Genomic DNA, 20540 nt, shown 5'->3' on the forward strand with positions numbered 1-20540 from the left:
ATCTCTAAGAAGCCCTGAAGGACCCTGTGCTCGGCACTGACCATCATCTACTCTACCGATCTTGATATCTGCAAATGTTGGCTTCACTCTCTCTATCTATTCGTCGATGCCATTTCAGAAATTAAAAATAAGAGAGGACCCAGTACCGATCCTTGGGGAATCCACTCTGAAGAATAACCGTTAATCACAACCGTCTGACTCCTGCCCTGCAGTAATCGTGCAACTCATTTAAGGATTTTCTTTGTGATTTAAACGTGCTCCAACTTGTATAGTAACCTCTTATGTGGGACTGAGTCAAATTCTTTGCTGAAATCTAAGTAAGGAATGTAGAAATTATTTCCTACATTCAGCTCCTGGGTGACTCTCAAAATAGCTAACCAGGTTGGTTAACTTATGATTTTCCTCTAAAAACAATGCTGTGTTTCTTTCAGAATTCCATTTTTATCTAAATGAATCTATAATGCTCTCTTTATCATTGCTTCCGTGATTTATCCTACCACTGAAGTCAGACTGACCCGAATGATACATTGGCACTTCTCCAGTCCAAGAGAATAATAACTGCTGAGTTTAGTAACGACCTCATAATTAACTTCAAAGGTCATGCACACTCCTGCTGCCTCTCTCAAAATTTCTGGTTATATGTCAAGCATGAAAGCCACATGCCGTTGCCGCACCATAAAAAAAAAAAATTAATAAAAAAATATTTTTTTTCAATATACAAGTTAAACTGTGTTGCACTCCTCATGGAGGTACCCTTGAATTTTCCCGAGCTGTTGGCCCCAATTGTTGTTATTGTTATTTGGGTTTTAGGAGCATTAGCAACTAAGGCCATATTGCTCCGGGAATATGCAGTGGCCATTCCCTGACCTTTCCGCACCCTCCGTATTTGGTGGTGACGGTGTTGGCCCCAACTATCCACCACAAAAGTAACTTATTCTACTTTCATCAACCGGTGAAATACCACCACTTTGCTTATTAGAGGCTTGAAGTAGTGAAACCCATGTTTAGTCTCTAGAGCAAAGTTTCCGGCACCCCCCTCCCCCTATACTTCTCCTTCAAACCATGCACGGTACTAAGTACTATAGGTTTTGATACCTTTCGTGTTTGGGGTTTTCATAAAAAAAAAAAAAAAAATTGAACTGCTCAGACAATTCAGTCTACATTTCTTTACTCATTAATTTAAGGTGTGGCCCCTAGTTCTGTAATCATTTATAACAGTGAAAATTTGGAGTTTCGTTTATGCATGGGTACTGCACATACACCCTTTCTACTACCCAGGTAGTATATGAATGCATCGTATAATTATATCTCATATTGTGAATACTTGCAAAACGGGTGGCCGAGGTATTGCACTGTTTTGAATAAGTAACGCTTCACCAGTAGAGAAGACTAATGTTACTTATTCTCGGAAGATATCAACACTCAGACGGAATCGGTTCGAAGCTTGTTCGCTTACTCATCGGTGGGTGGGCAGGTACCCTGTTGTTGCGATAGTGGCAACCCAGTTATACTTCACAACCGTTTAGGTGGTAGTTATGAAATATAACTGGGTTGTCACTGTTGCTGTTTTTATTTGGTTTTTAGGAGCATTAGCAACTAAGGCCATATTGCTCCGAGGATATGCGGTGGTCATTCCCTGACCTTTCCGCATCCTCCGTATTTGGTGGCTCACGGGCTCGAACCCCGGTCTAATCAAGAATCGTGTGCTACGCACTGCTGCTCCTGCCCACGTGTCACTGTTGCAACAACGGGTTACCTTCCCACCCACCGATGAGTAAGCCAACAAGCTTCGAAACGGTTTTGTCTGAGTGGTGATATCTGTCGATAATAAGTAACGTTAGTCTTCTCTACTGGTGAAGCATTACTTATTCAATACCTCGGTCACCTGTTGTGAAGGTATTCACAATATGAGATATAATTATACGGTGCATTCATACAACCTGGGTAGTAGAAATTATGTATGTGCAGTACTCACGCATAACATAAAATGAACTACAGTATTTACTTTAACCTTAATGCGAGATCATGAAATTACATAATTCGTAATCTTCTTCGGTGAAAACTGATTAATTATCTTTGTATGAAATGGGCTAAATGTGACAACTCGAGTGATTGATTAAATAATGATTTTGACAGTTTTTGCACATACGAAAATAAAACTTTTATTGAAATTATTTTTCATTTTAAAATAACGTACATAAATTTCATAATGGACACATATATCAGCATTCATAAATAAATAAATAAATAAATAATTAAAAGAACAAGCGCCACAAAATCTGAAGTAAAAATACACATCTCTCATCTAATATACATAGTATATTTTATTAATCCAACGTCCAGGATTAAGAAATGAAATATTTGTCATTTTGAACTTCGCATATTTTCAACATGAAGTACAAACACACCACCTAGTCTTATATCCAACCTTCAAACCTAATTTTATTTGGAAAATAAATTTCACTCAAAAATGTATTTGATATTGCACATAAACCTTCTATTTCCATCTTTCGTTCGCATGAGAGAAGTTTTAAAATTTCACATTTCCATGTTTCATTACCTTGTATGTAAGGTCGTTGTAACAAATGTCTGGCTTTATTCACATCAGCTCTGGTTAGCGGAATGAGAGCACTTTCTGGAATGGTTAATCGCTCAATATCTGTTGGATGAACACCCAACCACTTTATGTCAGGGACTGAGAGATTGCGAGTATCATATGCCAGGCTTAATGAGCCGTATTTGTAGACACAAAGAATTTCTATTCCATGAGGATCCGCATCAGCAAGCATAAATACGGGAATTTTTAATTCTTTCCATAGTATGTGGACCATCCTTCTTGTTCCAATATCAGGAAAGCCCCTACCAGTAATTAAAATAGCAGGCTCAAATTTAGAGAATATATTTCCATCCATTAATTTTTGAAAAGTTGCATCCTTTTCAACTATTAAAATAAAATGAGCACGAGAGTAAATATTTGTAATTTTGTCAACGTTTGAAGGAATTAAAATTCCATTTTCTGAGCTTGAGCAGTCAATATGAATACCATTTCCATCTGTAAATTCAAGACTTCCCAACAGCAGTCCTTTAGACGTTGATAACACGTGTAATTCAATACGCGATACCCCTAGCATGCAAGAAATATCATCGATAAGAGAATTGAGAATATTCTGAGATTTAAATAATTTGCAGTCTTCGTAATAAATATCTCTTTTGGTGCTGTACGTATTGGTTGAAATCAAGTAATGTATCTTGGATAAAAGGTGCAGGAGTAGAGAAAACTTTCTTATTGAAGCAACACTTTTAAATTTAATTTTCTTTTGCGAGGCTTCAGCCTTTAGTTCTATTCCCACTGATTTATTAAACGTTATGTTTTTCCAAGTACTTCTGTTAAACACAGATATGTATGGTGGTTTTCCTTCCAAAATTAATTTCAGGCAATCTTCAATTATCAGCTCGATTTTCTGAATTACAGTATATTCATCACACCCTGACATTCTAGTACCGTATATTTCTTAGCCTAATAGTTCATGCAATATTTTTATAGCAATAACGATAAGTTTTACTGTGAATTTAATTTAATTTCACATACTGCGCACATTATGTTTTGCTTCATAAAGTAATTATTAAAAAATGAAATCTTAAATAATTCCAAATAAAATGATTTGCGCAGACGTAACTTGCATGTAAAAAAGTTCCACCGAGATCGATCTATTAGCTACATATAAACCACATCAATAAAATCATAATTTATCGTAAACGAAGGACAATGTTCGAGGGAATATTTTTTATACGTAGAAGTTTAAAATAATTACTATAACATTCCCTTAATAATAAATATAGTGTTACCTCAGTTAATTCACAAAATTTATGAGAACAGCCTTCGTAACATTCACTAAGAGTATGACGTTTAATAACAAACGACGCTTCCTCACGTAACTATGAAATCTGACGTCGTTTACAAACTGAAGGTGAAGTAAATTATAAAATCCATCTATAGTAAAAAAAAAAAAGGTAATTAAAATTGGCATCGCGATTAAATATTTATAACCATCTTAAATTGTTTGCATATATATTTAACAATTTTTATTATAGCTTTTGATACATTATATAGGGTTTCAACGTACAAAAAAATATAAAGCCAGATAACGACACTGCTGAATTTCAAAAATGCTGTAACCTGCGTTATTCAAATTTATCATCACAAGATTTTTAACATGCCATAAGCGTAATGCTTATTTCTTCTTTGGCGATACAGACTGCTTGGTATTGCTTTTGTTATCATTCTATTAAATTTAAATATAATACGGATGCCAAAATTATTCAGAATTATGACGGCAATGCTGCTATTGGGCAAAATATATAGTTTCTGTAGTCGAATTCATTATTTTCGGGATGAAAAATCATGAAACCTCTTTCAGGAGACCAACAAATCAAAATTACGAGGAAATACTAATCATAGCAGCTAAACTACTGCTAATTTGTATTGAAACTTCAGGTTTGTTTTTGATGTTAGAGAATTAATGGCGCTATTGCCGCTAAAGGACGATTCACCTACACGTAGTTTAAAATAAATTTCCAATTTATAGTTTAAACTCCATACTCTTCTGTTAAAGATCTATCTATGGTAGTTTATCTACCAGAATTAATTTCAGGTATTCTTCAATTATTAACTCCATTTTCTGAATTACAATATATTCAGCATAACCTCAGTATTTTCTACCATTCTATGATATTTCTTAGAACAGACAAACCTCATCCCGACATTTTAGTATGGTATATTTCTTAGCTAAGAAGACCCCTCGCCTTTCCACTTTCACTGTCTCAGTGGGGGGAGGGAGAGAAATTACCTAACTTCTTTTCACTGCTTGAAGTTGTGTTAAGCACTCCAATGATGGTTAATACAAGCACCTATTGTCCAAAGGTTGGGGATTCCATGTTCTCTGGTATTTTTGATTTTTTTTTTTCCATTTTCGTTTTTTTACTTTTGATTCGTTTTCTTTGTCAATAGAGTCTGTACTCATGTGCGTGAATTCAATTTCAGAAGAATATTCTATTTATCGCCTAGGCTTATTATGTCGGGAAACTAGTTACGCTTTGGTAATCTTTCAAATAATATTCTTGTAATTCTTTTTTTTATAATTTTGTGATCTCAAATGTTAATTATTACTGCTGTTTATTAAAATATTGTGCATAAAGTGTTCACTTTAATTGTATAATCTTTCATAGCAAAAATGGTACTTATTTCTACTACGAAGCACATATTTACAAAAATTTTATATAAATACTGCATTTGTGAAAATAAATATGTACACTGAGTGGACAGAAACCATGGGATACCTACCTATCTACCTAGTAATCATTAAGCCCGCCTTTTTTCCGGCTAAGGGCAGTCACACGACGAGGGAATTGAGGCCACTAGATCACGAAAGCATGCCACAGGTATTTCAATCCATGCTTGCTGCACCGCTGTCCATAATTTTCTCGCATTCCTGGGTGGAGGTTCCAAAGCTCGAACAGACCTCCACAGACCAAAGAACCTCCACAGGGTTCTTATCCGGTGAACGGGGAGGCCATTCCATGGTAGTAAAATCTGCGGAATGCTCTTCAAACCATGATTCAGTCACCACTGCTCTGTGGGGAGGCGTATTGTTCTGCTGGAAGGTCCATTTCCCCGTAGGTGCACAATGACCATGAACGGATGCAGATGGTCTGCAAGGATGGACACGTAACCTAACCGTTCAGAGATACGTCTAGACGTACCAGAGGGCCCAACGTATGCCAGTTGAATACGCCCACGACCATTACAGCCCGTAGACCTGCCTGAACAGTTCCTTGTTGCAATGACGGGTGCATAGCGTCGTGCAGTTTCAGCCAAATAAGACCATCCAGAGATGGTCTTGGTGGAGACGTTTCTGTCGCCTCCATCGTTGAAGTCGGAGGCGATTTGTGCCATGTCGCTCTCCGGTTGGCCGAAACAATGCGAGACAGACGTGGACGGCCATGCTTATCCACCACCTTTCTCCGCCCACAGTGCTGTCCACGATGAGATGTTATTCCGGAAATGGCGTATTCCCGATACACTCTTGATACTGTAGAGCGGGAACAATACAATTTCTGTATCACCTCCACGTTGGAGTTACCCATGCGTCGGGGACCCACTATCATCCCTCTTTCAAAATCGGTTAACTCACGACGTTTATTCATATTGACATATAATTACCGTCTACGTGAATGCAGTGAACCTATATACCTGTGATCAACCGGTGAGATCGTCCACTAGCGAGAGGGGTGACAGTGTCACGTTGCCCAGGAACAAGGTATCCAATAAATTCTGTCCCTTCAGTGTACATCATTGTCGTTGAAAGTAATTAAAGTATGTAGTACTGTTTACTATTTGATTGTTTTTTAGGACAAATTAATATTGATGAATTCATATAAAGAAACGAAAATTATAGAAAAATTATAAAAAAATACAGTAATATACGTAATATAATACGTAATACAGTAATATAATTAAGGTGAAATGCTTTTAACTTAATCTCACAGCAGAGGGCTGTTAAAAAGAAGTGAATTTAAGCGATGATAAGCTACAAGTTACTCTTTTTTTTCTCTGTTTTTTCGGCTGTTTTTGAATATGGAATAATACTGCTCGGTCAATTTTCTTCATTTAAGGAATATTTTATCCTTAAAATTTCAAATAAATGAGTTGCTATGATGAATTCTCGCACATATACATGTAATTTTTTTAAAACGAAGTATACAGTGGGCTTATATTTGACATGGTCTAGAAAGCTAAATTTAATTCGCCAAGAATTTGTGTCCTCGCGGTAGTACAATTGTTATAATTACATCGTTCGACTCTCGACAACGATACAAGGAACTTGTGCTTTTTTTTCGTACCGCGGCCGAGTTAGTCAGTCTCGGCCCATCGTAGGTGTTGAATTTTTTGTTTCTTTCATAAAAGTGAGTTTTTTTTTTTTTTTCAAGGATGTCTTCCTAGAACCCAAAATGTTATTGCTAAATGTAATGATATGACTGAAGGGTCGAAGCTCAGAATCAGGGTGCATCGTTTTCTGAAGACGCGCATAGCTCGGGTTTTCTGAGAACAGACGATGGCGACTTTTTAATTTCTTGTCCCTAATAAGGGCAAGGAACTGAAAGATGGATCAGGAGAGATTTAGGGGTTATGATACAGGCAGACAGTTTTCGTCGCAGTATATAAGCAAGCAGTCAAGAAGTATAAGAAGTCATTCTCTCCGCTCCGTTGTTTTCCGTTGCACTTGAGCTGAGTAGTCTGTCCAATCATCCTGATATGTTATCAGGATGACTAGAGAGGGTACTACTCGTTTGAAGTGCAACCGGCAATACCTGTAATATGCGGGCTATCCCAAGCTCTTTATCTATTCTAACCACTCAAAGCAAGTCTTCCCAAAATCTTGGCAAGTTACCCAACTGTTAATTAAACTTCAAATCTATTTAAACTCAATTGGACTAGAAAATAATCACAGCAATCAGCTCAAATGACATTTAAGGCATAATAGAATTATCCAAATCCACAACACATTCAAAAAGTCAAATCCCATAAAGATCTTGGGCTCATCTGAGATGAAACATTGTATTACTCCACCACTTCAAAGGCGCCTCCGTAGCCAGGTGGGAAGGAACAGCAGTGCGTAACACACGCTTCGAGCCCGTCACCACCAAATACGGAGGATGCGGAAAGGTCAGGGAATGACCACCGTATATTCCCGGAGCAATATGGCCTTAGTTGCTAATGCTCCTAAAAACCAAACAACAACAACAATCACCACTTCAATGAAAAAAAAATCAATATTAGTAATACTGTGGAACAACAAAGAGGAAAACTTACTCCAGTTTTCTTTTATGCATTCTTAATTTGGTCTTTTTACCCACCTAGTCATCTATCAAATCTCTAAAACCTAATATTGCATCCTCCGATGGCTAAATAAAGGGAATCGGAAGTCAGTTATGCCAGCTAACAGACATCAGAATTTTAAGACATCAGCCAGACATCAGAATTTTAATGTTACTTCTTAATTTATCACATTAGGAAACGTTCTTTTCGTATTACATGTCCTAATACAGTTTTCAAAAATCACAGAAAACCTAAAAATGCTGCACCAACAGTCTTTAAGCATTCGTCAGTTTAAAATAAATTATGCATGCTTAAATAAATTAATCAAATATTAGCATCTGTGAATGACTCATTCATCCAAGTTTTTCTTTCACTTCATTTCACCAGCTGGATAAATATTTTTTTCATTTATGACAGCGATTTATATTTTATAAATAAATGGGCAGAACTTGGGGCAATTGGCAAAGTCAACAAATACATGAAACGATATGCTGTTATTTTTTAGATTTCTGAGACTCCAAATGTGCATATCAGAATAACTAACGCAAGACTGAATTATCGAACATTTATGAAGAGGTCAAGTGTTTTACCCATTATGCTGATTTTCTTTTTAAGTTCTGTTTTAGAACTCAGACAGCAGTATAAAAATTTTCTCCCAAAAAGCGCTCTGTAATACTTTAGAATTAAGCGGAAGCATTAAGTACGTTTCTCTAACGTTTTAGTGTATAATGTATTTTAAATTAATGGTTGCCTATGAAAGCTTATCTCTTTTTTTTCAAGAAATTGCAAATTAACATTCTCTCCATTACTAATTACTTGGTAAGAATACTTAAAGAAATAAAAGGTAACGCACTAGATACTACGGAGAATAGGATTATACCGATAAAACTACTTCAGCGTCATCTGCAAGTTTTCAGGAGTTCCACAATCACCTTTTGTGTCCTTTTATGTCCACTGTTTCCTTTCCACATCCTTACCCTAATTACTGCTGTGCTATCTGAAGAAATTTTTGTACCATAATTATAACACATCATTCAGAAATCCAGGTCTAATTTATTTCCTTCTAAATTCATATAATTAAATTAAGTTCAAAACGAAGTAATCGGGCATTAACATAAAAAAAATGCTTCGTATTATACATGTTTTGTTAATACGATAAAACTAACACATTTTTGGAGAGGACAAAAAAAATAATTATTTGGTATCATTAATTAAAATGATTTCCTCTTCAAAATTTTAGATAGCTACAAAATTTATTGTTCACATCGGGCAGATTTTGGAGACAATCGTATATTGTCGATCTGATATCGTGGAGAATATCTGCCACTAATTGCTTTGGTATCGCACTATTGTAAATAAAAAAGCATTACTCCAATGAGAACTTTATTACTTTTTATTTAAAGTGTATGCCACTACTAAACCTGGGTTTCGACTCTGATTGGATTGTCATCGTTGGGCAGGTGGGCATTGTGAAGTCCCAAGCAACAATAAAAAAAAAAAGTAAAGTGCAGCCATTATCAACCCACTGCAGGATGGAAGCCTCCTCAACAATTCATGCTGAGGGAAATGGGCCAAACACCTGACTTACAGCACGACTGCTTCCCGAGGGTGCCCGCAGGGTTCAGTCCTGGGGCCTCTCCTCTGGAATGCGGTCTTAGACCAATGGCTGACAAAGAAAAATGGAGATTGCAAAAAAATTGCATATGCAGACGACTTGGCGGTTGGCGTTACTGGAATGTCAAGAACAATCTTGGAACAAAAGATCCAAACAATATTGGATGATTTATCCAACTGGGCGAATCTAAATAAGCTCAAAATTTCCCCTACAAAAACAAATTTCATGGTTTTTCGAAAGCAATTCAATTATGGCAGACCTCCCAGAGTTATCCTAAATGGCTCACAAATCCCCTACGTATCCAGCACCAAGTACTTGGGACTTACAATAGATGACAAACTAAACTTTCATACTCACGTATCCAAAATTTCTGAGAAAATTAAAAACTTCACGGCTGGAATCGCAAGGATTTCCAGAAAAGAATGGGGCCTCAGCAAAAAGACGTTGTCTTTATACTATAAGACTATCTTCCTACCAATTGCTGCGTACGCAGCAGGTGTTTGGTTCTGGAGGGTCTCAAAAACTAAGATCAGGACTAAACTTCTTTCATTACAGCGTTCGGTGTTGCTCACACTTCTACAAGCTCCTCGGACGGTGTCGAATAATGCCCTACAAGTTCTAGCAGGAACCCTGCCTCTGGACCTTTATATCTCCTACAGGGGTATGATCTACAATCTCAAAAAAGGAATTTCTGTAAATATTTTTAACATTGTAACAGACCCTACGAACAGAATAAAAGAGGAAAAACGAAGACTCTGGAAGGAACTCACCGCTGTTTGGCAGCAAAGATGGGCTGAAAGTGAACATGGTGAAGTCACACGAAGATACATTTCAAATGTTGAATTCGCATCATTACCCACAGTCTCAAAATGGTTTGTGCCTAGCATGACTACATCATATTTAATGACTGGCCACGGATCGCTCAGGGCTAAACTTTTCGAAAGGAGCCTTGAGCCTGACCCTTTCTGTCACTGCGGAGCATCTGAGACATGGCAGCACGTTCTCTTTGAATGTAACGATTATTCGAATGAAAGACAGGTACTGCTGAGTAAAATAAATAATCTCTCAGAAAATAATGTACATTTGCTCGTCGAAAATTCTGATGTCTTCACTACATTTCAACAGTTCTCTGCGGCAGTTTTCAAGAAAAGACTTGCGGCTAGAAACTCTACTGTGGTGTCATAATGATCCAGATTAACTCACTTTTGGGAAGAACATATCGGAAGATAGCCATCAACGCAACAGGAAATGACAGGTAGACCCCTTTCTCCTCTAAGTGATGCTGGATGGGATTACAAGAAGCTTTGTGTATAAACTGGCCTAAATTATTAGGAAGCTAACCTCGAAGAATTGTAATATTTATATGTAACTTAAATATTTATATGTAAATGTAAATTTATATGTAACTATTGGTAAGTAACAACTTATGTTGCTGTAAAACCGACTGTAAATAATTTTTAAATTCTGTTGCTAGAACTGTCAAACAGAGAGAGTGGTAAATCTCACTGTAATGTAAATAGTGATCAATGTTAACAGTTTATTTCCTTGTTAATGCTAAACTTAATAGGATAACTGATGTATAATGCTACTGATAACTGCAGGGTTCTTTACAAATGTTTGTCTTGGCTGTGTGACTTCAATGGGTTTTTGGAGCTCCAGCCTTGTTTTTTTTTTTTTTTTTTTTTTTTTTTGCTGGCTCTAGGCCTGGGCAGCCTGTGAGCGGGATAGCGGGCACCCACTGGTATTGCACTACCTCCAGTGGGTGCGGGATTTCGTGCACTTTGGCATGTAAAAGGTTTAAAAAAAAACCAGGTCTGGCTACTCGCGCCTGGGGACAGGCACCAGATAGCAGCTGCACAGGTATTGGCTGCTCCTTTGCAGAGGTCCTACATTCAATACAGATCCACTAGGTGGAGATGGGCTATGCCTAGGGGCCACCCTTGATACCAGGACACACACACACGTGTTTTGTACTGTTTCCTCAACTGTATTGTGAACAAAATATATATATATATGCTAGGGTAATTATATAAATGAGAATGAAAATGTACATAAAATTGTATATAGATTATTGTTTATGTTTCTTGAAATTGTACATAATATTTGGGTGTGTAAATAAATGAAAAAAAAAAAAAAAAAAAATGCCCACTCGGCTACGGAGGCCACCAAGCAACAATAATGAGATATATAGTGCAGTAAGTTAGAAAGTAATTTAGACACATTAAGTCTAGGTAAAAGCCACACGTTATGAAAGACTTTATATGCCTTTGATATCTTGATGCTTTTGCTTTAGACTAAAATAGATCTACAAAATTTACTATTGATATAAAACGGAATTTATAGAATTGTCGAAGTTGGCTCATAATGGGTAACAGTAACATTAAATTCGTTGGGACCTGTTAAGATGAAATTCAAATCAGCAAAACTCAGGTGGGCATTGTGAATGTTTGACCTCCCTACTCTTCTCCATACACTAATCATAAATTAATGTGCAAAACATGCAAAAAAGGCCAGCGCAGTGAGATAAATTATTGATAATCAGTAATTGTTGGACTTGAGCACTTTTAAGGATCACACGTAACTGGATTTGGCCTTGTGGTAAATTCTGTAAAAAATTGTGATCCATGTCATCTGTAAAGTGAATTGATTCTCTATGGTTTCAGCTATTTTGAAAGAATTGATATTTTGTTGCACAAACGGAACTTTTGGAAACAGGTTTCATTTGCCAGTTATCGCTACATATGAAACAGATTTCATTTGTAGTGGGACCAGGTTTTGGCACATTATAGCCTTAGTTGCTAATGAGCCAATAAAACCCAACAACAAACAAACAAACAAACAAACAATCATATGTAGTGATACCATCGTTTTCGTGATACTCCAACAAGAAAAGCAGAGTGGTTTAGGAGATAAAATATACTTCATGCCAGTATTTTTTTACTCTAAAAAGATTATTCTTGTCAAAACTCGATAGTTACCATTCTTTTTTCTATATTCTTTTTCTCGGTTTTTCAACGAATCCCTTACTAAAGTTGCTGGCAAAAACAAGTCCAGGAACTCTTTATATAGTTTTTTCACTTAATAATTACTACTTTTAAGTTTTCTTCTGTGGTATAGGGATGGCCAATAAACTTTTAATTATCCAAACTAATTATTAGTTAACTGTTTATCTTTGATAAATGGGATATTAGTGAGACTATACTCTGTTTTGCTATCCACGTATTTTTTAATCGACATTTTACTAATTTCTCTTTTAGGCAGTCCTGCTGTTTAGTTAATTCGCTTGTATTTCTCGTGATTATCTCAAAAGCGACAGCCTGGTTATTAATGCTTACGCAGTAAATTAATAAATATTAATTTACCAACTAATTGACATTGTAAATATTTTCCATATATAACTTTTAACATTTATGTTTCTCAAATTCCACATGTCTAATTGAATGTTCTGTAGATCAGTCACACTTGCAAAAAAAAAAAAAAGCAGTCAAGTCTTCCAATTTGTCTAAATTACGCCTCGAGGCCATCACTTCTTTTGTCATACTAAATAAAACCGCTGAGTGAGCTTAACAGCCATTATTGCTTTCACTAGTATTTGATCTAATTCAATTCTGACCATTTCCTTCATAGATATCACTCATTTAAACATCGGCGCTACCTAATTTTTCATAAATTTAAGAATGCTTTCATTTGGTAACTGAAGTTATTTGTTTTTCGATCAATCAAGGAATAAATCATCACCGAGAATATCAAAGTCACAATATCAATGGCACACTCTCCAGGCATGTCCATCGGGGCTGCCCTCAAGGTTCGGTCCTTGGCCCACTACTGTGGAATATTGTCTTGGACACCTTTCTTAACATCGATCTCAATGAAGTACAATCTCAGGCATTTGCGGACGACCTCATTCTGACGATACAGGCAAACTCAAGAGCTGCGTTAGAAGTCCTCGCAAATCGGGCCCTGACCACTCTCCAAAAATGGGCAAACCGAAATCAACTCGAAATATCCTCCACAAAAACAAACTTCATCCTACTAAAGGGACGCCTTGATCTTAGGCGGCCTCCGCAAATAAAAGTTGGGCAGGAAACATTCAAATTCTCCAAACAACTGAAATACCTAGGCGTGATATTGGACCAAAAACTGTCATTTCAGGACCATCTGAAATATCTCCGTAAAAAAATAAGACGCTATGCAGCCATGGTTGCCAGGGTCACGCGTAAAGAATGGGGCTTAAAAAAGCGAGTCCTCAAACTGTTCTACAAAGCTATCTTCACTCCGATCGTCACCTACGCATCCGGTGCATGGTTTCAAAAAACTACAACAGCAGTAAAGAGACGTATCACGGACCAAATTCACAGATCCATCCTCCTAACCATCACTCACGCTTGCCGTACGGTGAGCACCCACGCCCTGCAAGTGCTCGCAGGCACTCTCCCGCTGGACCTAGAAATCATACAACGCGGCCTACTATACTACCTAGACAAAGGACCCCACAGACTTTTCTGGGGTTCACTATTGACCTAACCAGCAACAGAAATGTGGAAAAGAAGAGGATACAAACTCACCTGCAGCAGGCATGGCAGGAAAGGTGGAGCAACTCTCAAAAGGGAGAGATCACAAAGAAATTTCTACCCAATATTGAACAAAACTACCCAACCTCACCCAACTGGTTCTACCCAGGTCTACAAGCAACGTACCTCTTAACTGGACACGGAGCTATTAATGCCAAACTGTCTCTACTTGGGATTCAGGTTGATCCAACTTGCACTTGCGGGGGGCTGGAGAGCTGGCAGCACCTAATGTATGACTGCAGGCTCTATGAAGACCTACGTGGTGTTTTACTCACCAGAATCCACTACTTACCACAGGGACAAGAACATCACCTCCTAGACACAAAGGAGGAGTATCAAGCCTTCTCGGATTATGCACAGGCACTGTTCACGAGGAGGAGGCCGAGGAGAAACCAAATGGCCGCAGCCCACAACCCACTACCATTATAACCAAAGAACATCTGTTCTTCAGCTCACCGGGCTCCCTTGCCTGGTGCCTTTCCACCCCCTCCCCTGCGCTGGTGGTGGGACAGTCCCCCCCGCACCCCCTACTTTCTCCTGGTGAGGCATGGGCATGCCTCACTGACTTCTGGGGTTGCCTACTCTATCATCCCCATATTTCTGCCTTAACCCCCCCAGCCTTCAGTCTCCCACCCACTATCTTTATGCTAGCGAATGTCCCACACACAAAAACTTAATTATGTCAAAATTCCCGTTCGCCCTTTATTATGCAAGCATTATCACCCTCACCTAACGATCATCAAACCGACGATGATGGATATATGTCTCTGTCTGTACGTACGTGCATATAAAAGAGCGCGCGCGTTTTTTTTGTTTTTTTTTTTAGGTCCTAGCCTCTGAAATCTCAGGAAATTAGGTGGCAGGACCTGCAGAGTGAAACTAAAACTACTGGGTTCCTGGTCTGCCTCCACGGGGCGAAGGTGGGGCAACGTTGGGCCTCAGCAGGGGTCCAGCGGCTAAACGACCAGATGAACAACGGTACACGACATCACACAGATACAAAGCCCACACACTTTTAAATCTCTGGCATTTCCCAGTGAACTGGTACACCCACAATGAAAGCAACACGGAGATGGGGGAAACCCCTGGTGCCGTCTGACACTAAATACACCTTACACCGAGAATATATTTCTTTGCTTCAACATCGGAGCAAGCATTAAGGAGCACAAAATCATACAATCTCGAATGGCACCGCAAAGAACTGTTTCATTTCAAAATGAATCACTGTCTTATTCCATATTTTTCAATAAGATGCTACATACATATATATCTATTGAAATCATCTTTTCGCGTTCATACTGGTATATTTGTCTATCCATTTTAAAATATTCTTTACTTCATACCAGCTTTGAAAAGAAATAGCTAAGGCGCAAAGGAATGAGGTGGGTCATTTCTCTTATAAGATGCCATGTGCTAAAAAAGGAACTATTTCACTCTTGAATGTTGCCGTTGGAATTTTCAGCACCATTTACTGTTTACAATCATGACCTTATGGATTCAACTTAAAAAGAGGAAATCGCTAGGCGCCTTGAAATCATTCTTTCCTTTTGTCAAAGTTGGAAAAATGGATGAAAATGTGGTAAAAATTTAGCTAACGTATCAGAATTCCTTTAAAATACGTAGCCTTTGAAAATATCTTCCTAGAATGGCTATATACAGGGACAGATAAGAGCTGCGAATTGGGAAAACTCATACAAAAATGCTAACTGTACTATTCAGGCCATGATAGATAACTTAGTTGTCATTATATATTTATAAATGGAGATACAAAATGAAAGGGCAGTCGCTGTCTCTTGTTCTGTTGCTATATACTGTGCGAAACCTGCTTTCTTTTCAAAAAGAGGATAGGGAATGGAGGAATGTTAATAAACACGAATTTCTTTGAGGTAACAAGAGAAATAATCAATATTTCTGGAAGGTTCGGGATGCATTTTTATCTGTCTTTTCATCACCGCTTAGAGCAGTACTATCGATTTTCTTTTTTGGAGACTCACTGTCTTTATGACAGATATTGATATAATTGTAACTATTTCTATACCCTTTTCCTCCAATGTTTTTTTTTTTTTGATATTTTCTCTTTTATAAAATGTATGCATATAATTGAAAATTTGTATTTTTTAGGATATTTTCTTCCATTTTCCCCCAAAGTGGCTGAAATATCATTTCATTTTAATAATAATTTAAAATGTACAGAAAAATTCTCTTGAAAGTTCATTTTATATTCTTTGTAATTGAAGAGTTTGTGTTCGAATTCCCAAGTTTTCAAACTAAAAATTAAGTTAATTTTGAAAACTAAGGTGAGCCTCCGAACTTCAACTTATATTGTTATTTGGTATGGGATGTATTGACTAAGAAATCAGTATTCAGTCCCTTCACTGGATGAATTCCGCAAGTAGTTCTGTCCCAAGATATCTCTAACTCCATATAAGTTGCATATGTTCTCTGCCTGCTTTCAAGATTCATTATAATTAAAATACAACACTCGTACTTGCAGCAACTATTTGTAGAAACACAAGTATCTAAATGTAGTCTTCAGTCCTACAGAAAATAACTAATAAGCACTCATTGTAATCAGCCATTCATATTTGATACTCGTATCCATTAAACAGAATTATATTCCTGCGTTAATTGGTGGATTTACAATGGATTTAGCACTCATTGTAATCAATAGCCATCCATTTGGACCAAAGAAAACTGAACTGAATTCGAAAAATCACTCGCCCTGTGACTTTTGGCAAATTCTAAAGGCTCAAAGGCGTTTAAATGAGTAGCAATTTCTATTCCAAATTGGTATAATGTCATTATTTCGGAATAGATGTTCTTCACTTCTAAGATAATAAACTAGCAGTGCATTTTCGCCCATCACACTACTCAAAGTGTTGTTAAATTTATCTGTCAGTGCTAATTTACCTACTAAATTATAACCATTAAAGTCGTCAGATCATAAAATGGCACCTCTCGCAAACAAGCGCACTCCAAAATGCTTTCTAAATACGAATTTCCTTTTTGACTTGTCCTATTTATTTATTTATTTATTTATTTATTTATTAAATCAGTTTATTTCCCAAGAAACCTTGGGTCACCCTGGGACGGCTCTGTGCCAGAAGGGTGTGAATATTTACACACTAAGGTGCGAGGAACACAATGTACAATAAACAAGAGTACATGCGTGCTCGACCCGAGATATTTACAGGATTAAATATACAATAATATACAAGATATACAGTAATAAAAAAAAAAAAAAAAAAAAAACAAACAGTCTGTCATATCCAGGAGCAGGTGATTATTATAATTTCATAATCTGGTAGCAGTTCTTCAGGATTTCCTTCCTGTAGGGCTTGTCTTCACAGAACCTATCAGGGTGGATCCTAAATTTATTGAAGATCCGAAGACAATTCGCTGGAAACATGTTCCTCAGGGAATCAATGTTTGACAGCATAAGACGTAGAGGGACACAGGAGTCGGGGTGCTCCCCCCTTGCTCTCCTCGGGCCAGAGATTAATGTGGATACCGATGGAGCATCAATTCGCCTCGTTAGAAGCCGTGCGAGCGTGAAGACATTTTTTGTCATGATGATATGTCTCCAGGTAGTGGTGCCTAGATTTGCTTGTAGGATAGATCTGGAGATAGTTAGGGGGTGGCCTACCACCCTGTTCATCCATCTAAGCAACCAGTACTCTAAACTGAGATACTTCTGAAGGTATGAGGCAGGGGCGGATGACCAAATTTCTGAAGCATAGAGAGGAATCGGCGAAATACACCTCAGGATGTGCCGAACAAGCAGCGCTGGCTGATGCACACCAACGAGTTCTTGACGCACTGCCCAAAGAGCACCGTACGTCTTCTGCCTCATTCTGGCAAAGTGAGGCTGAAAAGTGAGTCCAACATCCCAGGTGAGGCCAAGATCAGTATGAGAGGTCACCTTTTGCACCGGTTCCCCACTAACAAAGATTTGGATATCATTTTTGACTTTCTTCTTGGTTATCGTCAGTTGCGCTGATTTGGAAGGGCTCAGATGCAGCCCAATTGTGGCAAGATAACTTTCCAAGCTTAATATCTGCCTAGAAGCTTGTTCGTTGATATGTTGAATCTGATGACTATGATCTGAGCTCACGTAGAACTTCAGATCGTCGGCATAAGAGACAAAGTTCGGATTCTGAGCAAGGAAAGGTTCCAAAACTGCTGCAAACAGGATAGCTGACAGTACACTTCCTTGTGGAATGCCTCTTGAGACGTCAATAGTTACTTGAAAGTCATTGTGGGTCACAGACAGATGTCTAGGAAGTAAAATAGACTTCAGAATTTGAAGTAAAGTATCTGCCAGGCCGAAGTAGTGTTTCAGAATGGTAAAAAGAGCTGGGAGATGTATTCTGTCATAAGCCGATTTTATGTCGAGGAATATGATATCAATCTGTGATTTGTTGTTGAGGGTGCGCTGAATTCTGAAGAGGGTATCAAGAAGATTGGTAGTTGTCGATCTCCTTTGTAGAACGGTATGCAGGTACTCGGGCCTGTGTGCAAAGCAATGCTGGGCAATTGTTGGCTGAATTACTTTTTCAAAAATTTTGAGTAAAGAACAACTGATGGATATTGGTCGCAGATCTTTAGGAGATTTGGGTTTCTTGATCTTTGGAATGGGCTTAACATGGTAGGTTTTCCAAATTGAAGGAACTATTCCAGATTGCAGAATTTGTCGGAAAAGGTGAAGGAGAAGGTCGATTATATATGGGCTGCAAATTTTGATAATAAAGAGTGGGAAACCGTCTGGACCTACAGTGGCTTTGTTGGGTAGCTTATTGATGACATCGATTAGGGTCTCTCTAGTTATTTCTATTTCAGACAGGTGTGCCCTAGGTAACCAGTCCTCCTGAGAGAGAGAGGAATCAGAGTCAGGAAAATCCGCCTGCAGTATGTTGAACTGTGCCCATTCCTCGACAAGCTTTTTGTCAATGGCTAGATGATGATGATGTGAAAGGATCCTTCTACCACTCTTCAACCTATTGAGAACCGCTTCGTTAAGGACCTGCCTTTTCTTTTTCAAGAAGCAAGCTCTTTCTTTCTTAAAGATGGAACGGTCTGAGGGAAGTTGAGTTTTCTGCCATTTCCGGTAGGCCTTCTGCTTCTTGATGAAAGCCATCTTAGTTTCCTTATTGAAACCCCGATTCGACCTGTTAACAATCCTGGTGATTCTGGCTGCACCATGTAGTGCAATTAGCTTCAGTTGTTCCGACAAGAGCATAACGGCATCCTCCAACGGCTCAGAATAGAGACGCTCCCAGTCAAACCCAATCAAGCGTTGGAGAATGATCTCTGGCTTCAGATATTTGGTAGAGAAGGCTATCCTAGGCAATTCAGCAGAGTACTCGTCAGGTAACCCAAGGGAGTTGCTCGGTAAGGATAGTTTACATGCAATTGGCGAGTGATCAGATTGGAATCGAAAGTTGCTAGGTAGGAGTTTGATATCTTGCAAGTTGTGGAAGATTAGGTCCAGCGCTTGACACGCTCTAGTTGGTTGCGTCACTAACCGTGTAAGGCTAAAGGCACGAAGAGTGACCTCAAGGCCCTCAAGTGCATTCCCATGCCTGGGCAGTGGCAAGTTAAAATCGCCTGCTACAACAGTTGGAATTTTAGGCACTAAGTTGGTTGCTAACCACGTGAGCAGCTCAGCTCTAGAGTTTTCATTGTGGTCTGGAGGAAGGTAAACCAGGCAGCATTGGATTTGAAGAAGAGGACTCCTCAGCGTCAGGGAGACTGCCTCAAAGTTGTTAGACTGGCTCACTCGTGTCCGTATTGGCTGGAATCGATCGTTGAACAGGATTTCAACACCTCCGCCTCGCCCGTTAATCCTGTGATTCCCAATGTGTTTGTAAGGGGTGTTAAAATGGGTAAGATCAAGCTGTCTATCCGCCGTTAACCATGTTTCTGTAAGGCAGATGACATCAAACTCATTAAGCAATAGGAGGGTCTGAAGACAATGAAGCTTGTTTTTTAGGCTGCGTACATTCTGCATAAACCAAAGAATTTCTCGTTCGTGTGAACCATGCATTGCGTGCAGTGGCAATTTGCAGGTGATTTATGAAATTATGGCCGTATATGGATAAGGACCGATAAACACAGTAAGCAGAGGTTTTCATTTTTCCTTCTGAGAATCATCTATTGATTTCCCTGCGGTATGTACCGGGGAATCGTGAAATTTTTCAACTATGCGTAAGCCCCATTTCTGAAAGCTTTTCTAATGCAATAAAAGAAAAGAAATTGCTGATTTTGTTCCATTCAGCTGTGAATTCTTTATAGCTTAAGTTCTTCTAACAGTTCTATTAAATGGCAAACTTTTTCATCTGGAAATATTTTTGCGCATGATGTGGAGCTTGTGAACTTCCGCTGGGTGGGGAAAACTGATAAAATTTCGTTGAAGCTTCTTTTTTTTTTTATATTTCATTTCTTGTTTGCTACATCAGCGTTCGTCAGTAAAGACTGT

At 38.3% G+C, this 20540-nt stretch overlaps 1 protein-coding gene across 1 annotated transcript; it reads right to left on the reverse strand.

Annotated features, from left to right (window-relative positions):
* Nucleotides 1-2417: 2417 nt before the first annotated feature.
* mei-W68 (meiotic W68) lies at nucleotides 2418-3494 on the reverse strand. The gene has a single exon (XM_090389950.1). The coding sequence runs from the start codon at nucleotides 3492-3494 to the stop codon at nucleotides 2418-2420; it is 1077 nt and encodes a 358-aa protein (XP_090246076.1).
* Between the last annotated feature and the right edge of the window lie 17046 nt (nucleotides 3495-20540).

Source organism: Mastigoproctus giganteus, chromosome 1, assembly GCF_048544385.1.
Source record: "Mastigoproctus giganteus isolate SK-2022 chromosome 1, ASM4854438v1, whole genome shotgun sequence".
NCBI lineage: Eukaryota > Metazoa > Arthropoda > Arachnida > Uropygi > Thelyphonidae > Mastigoproctus > Mastigoproctus giganteus.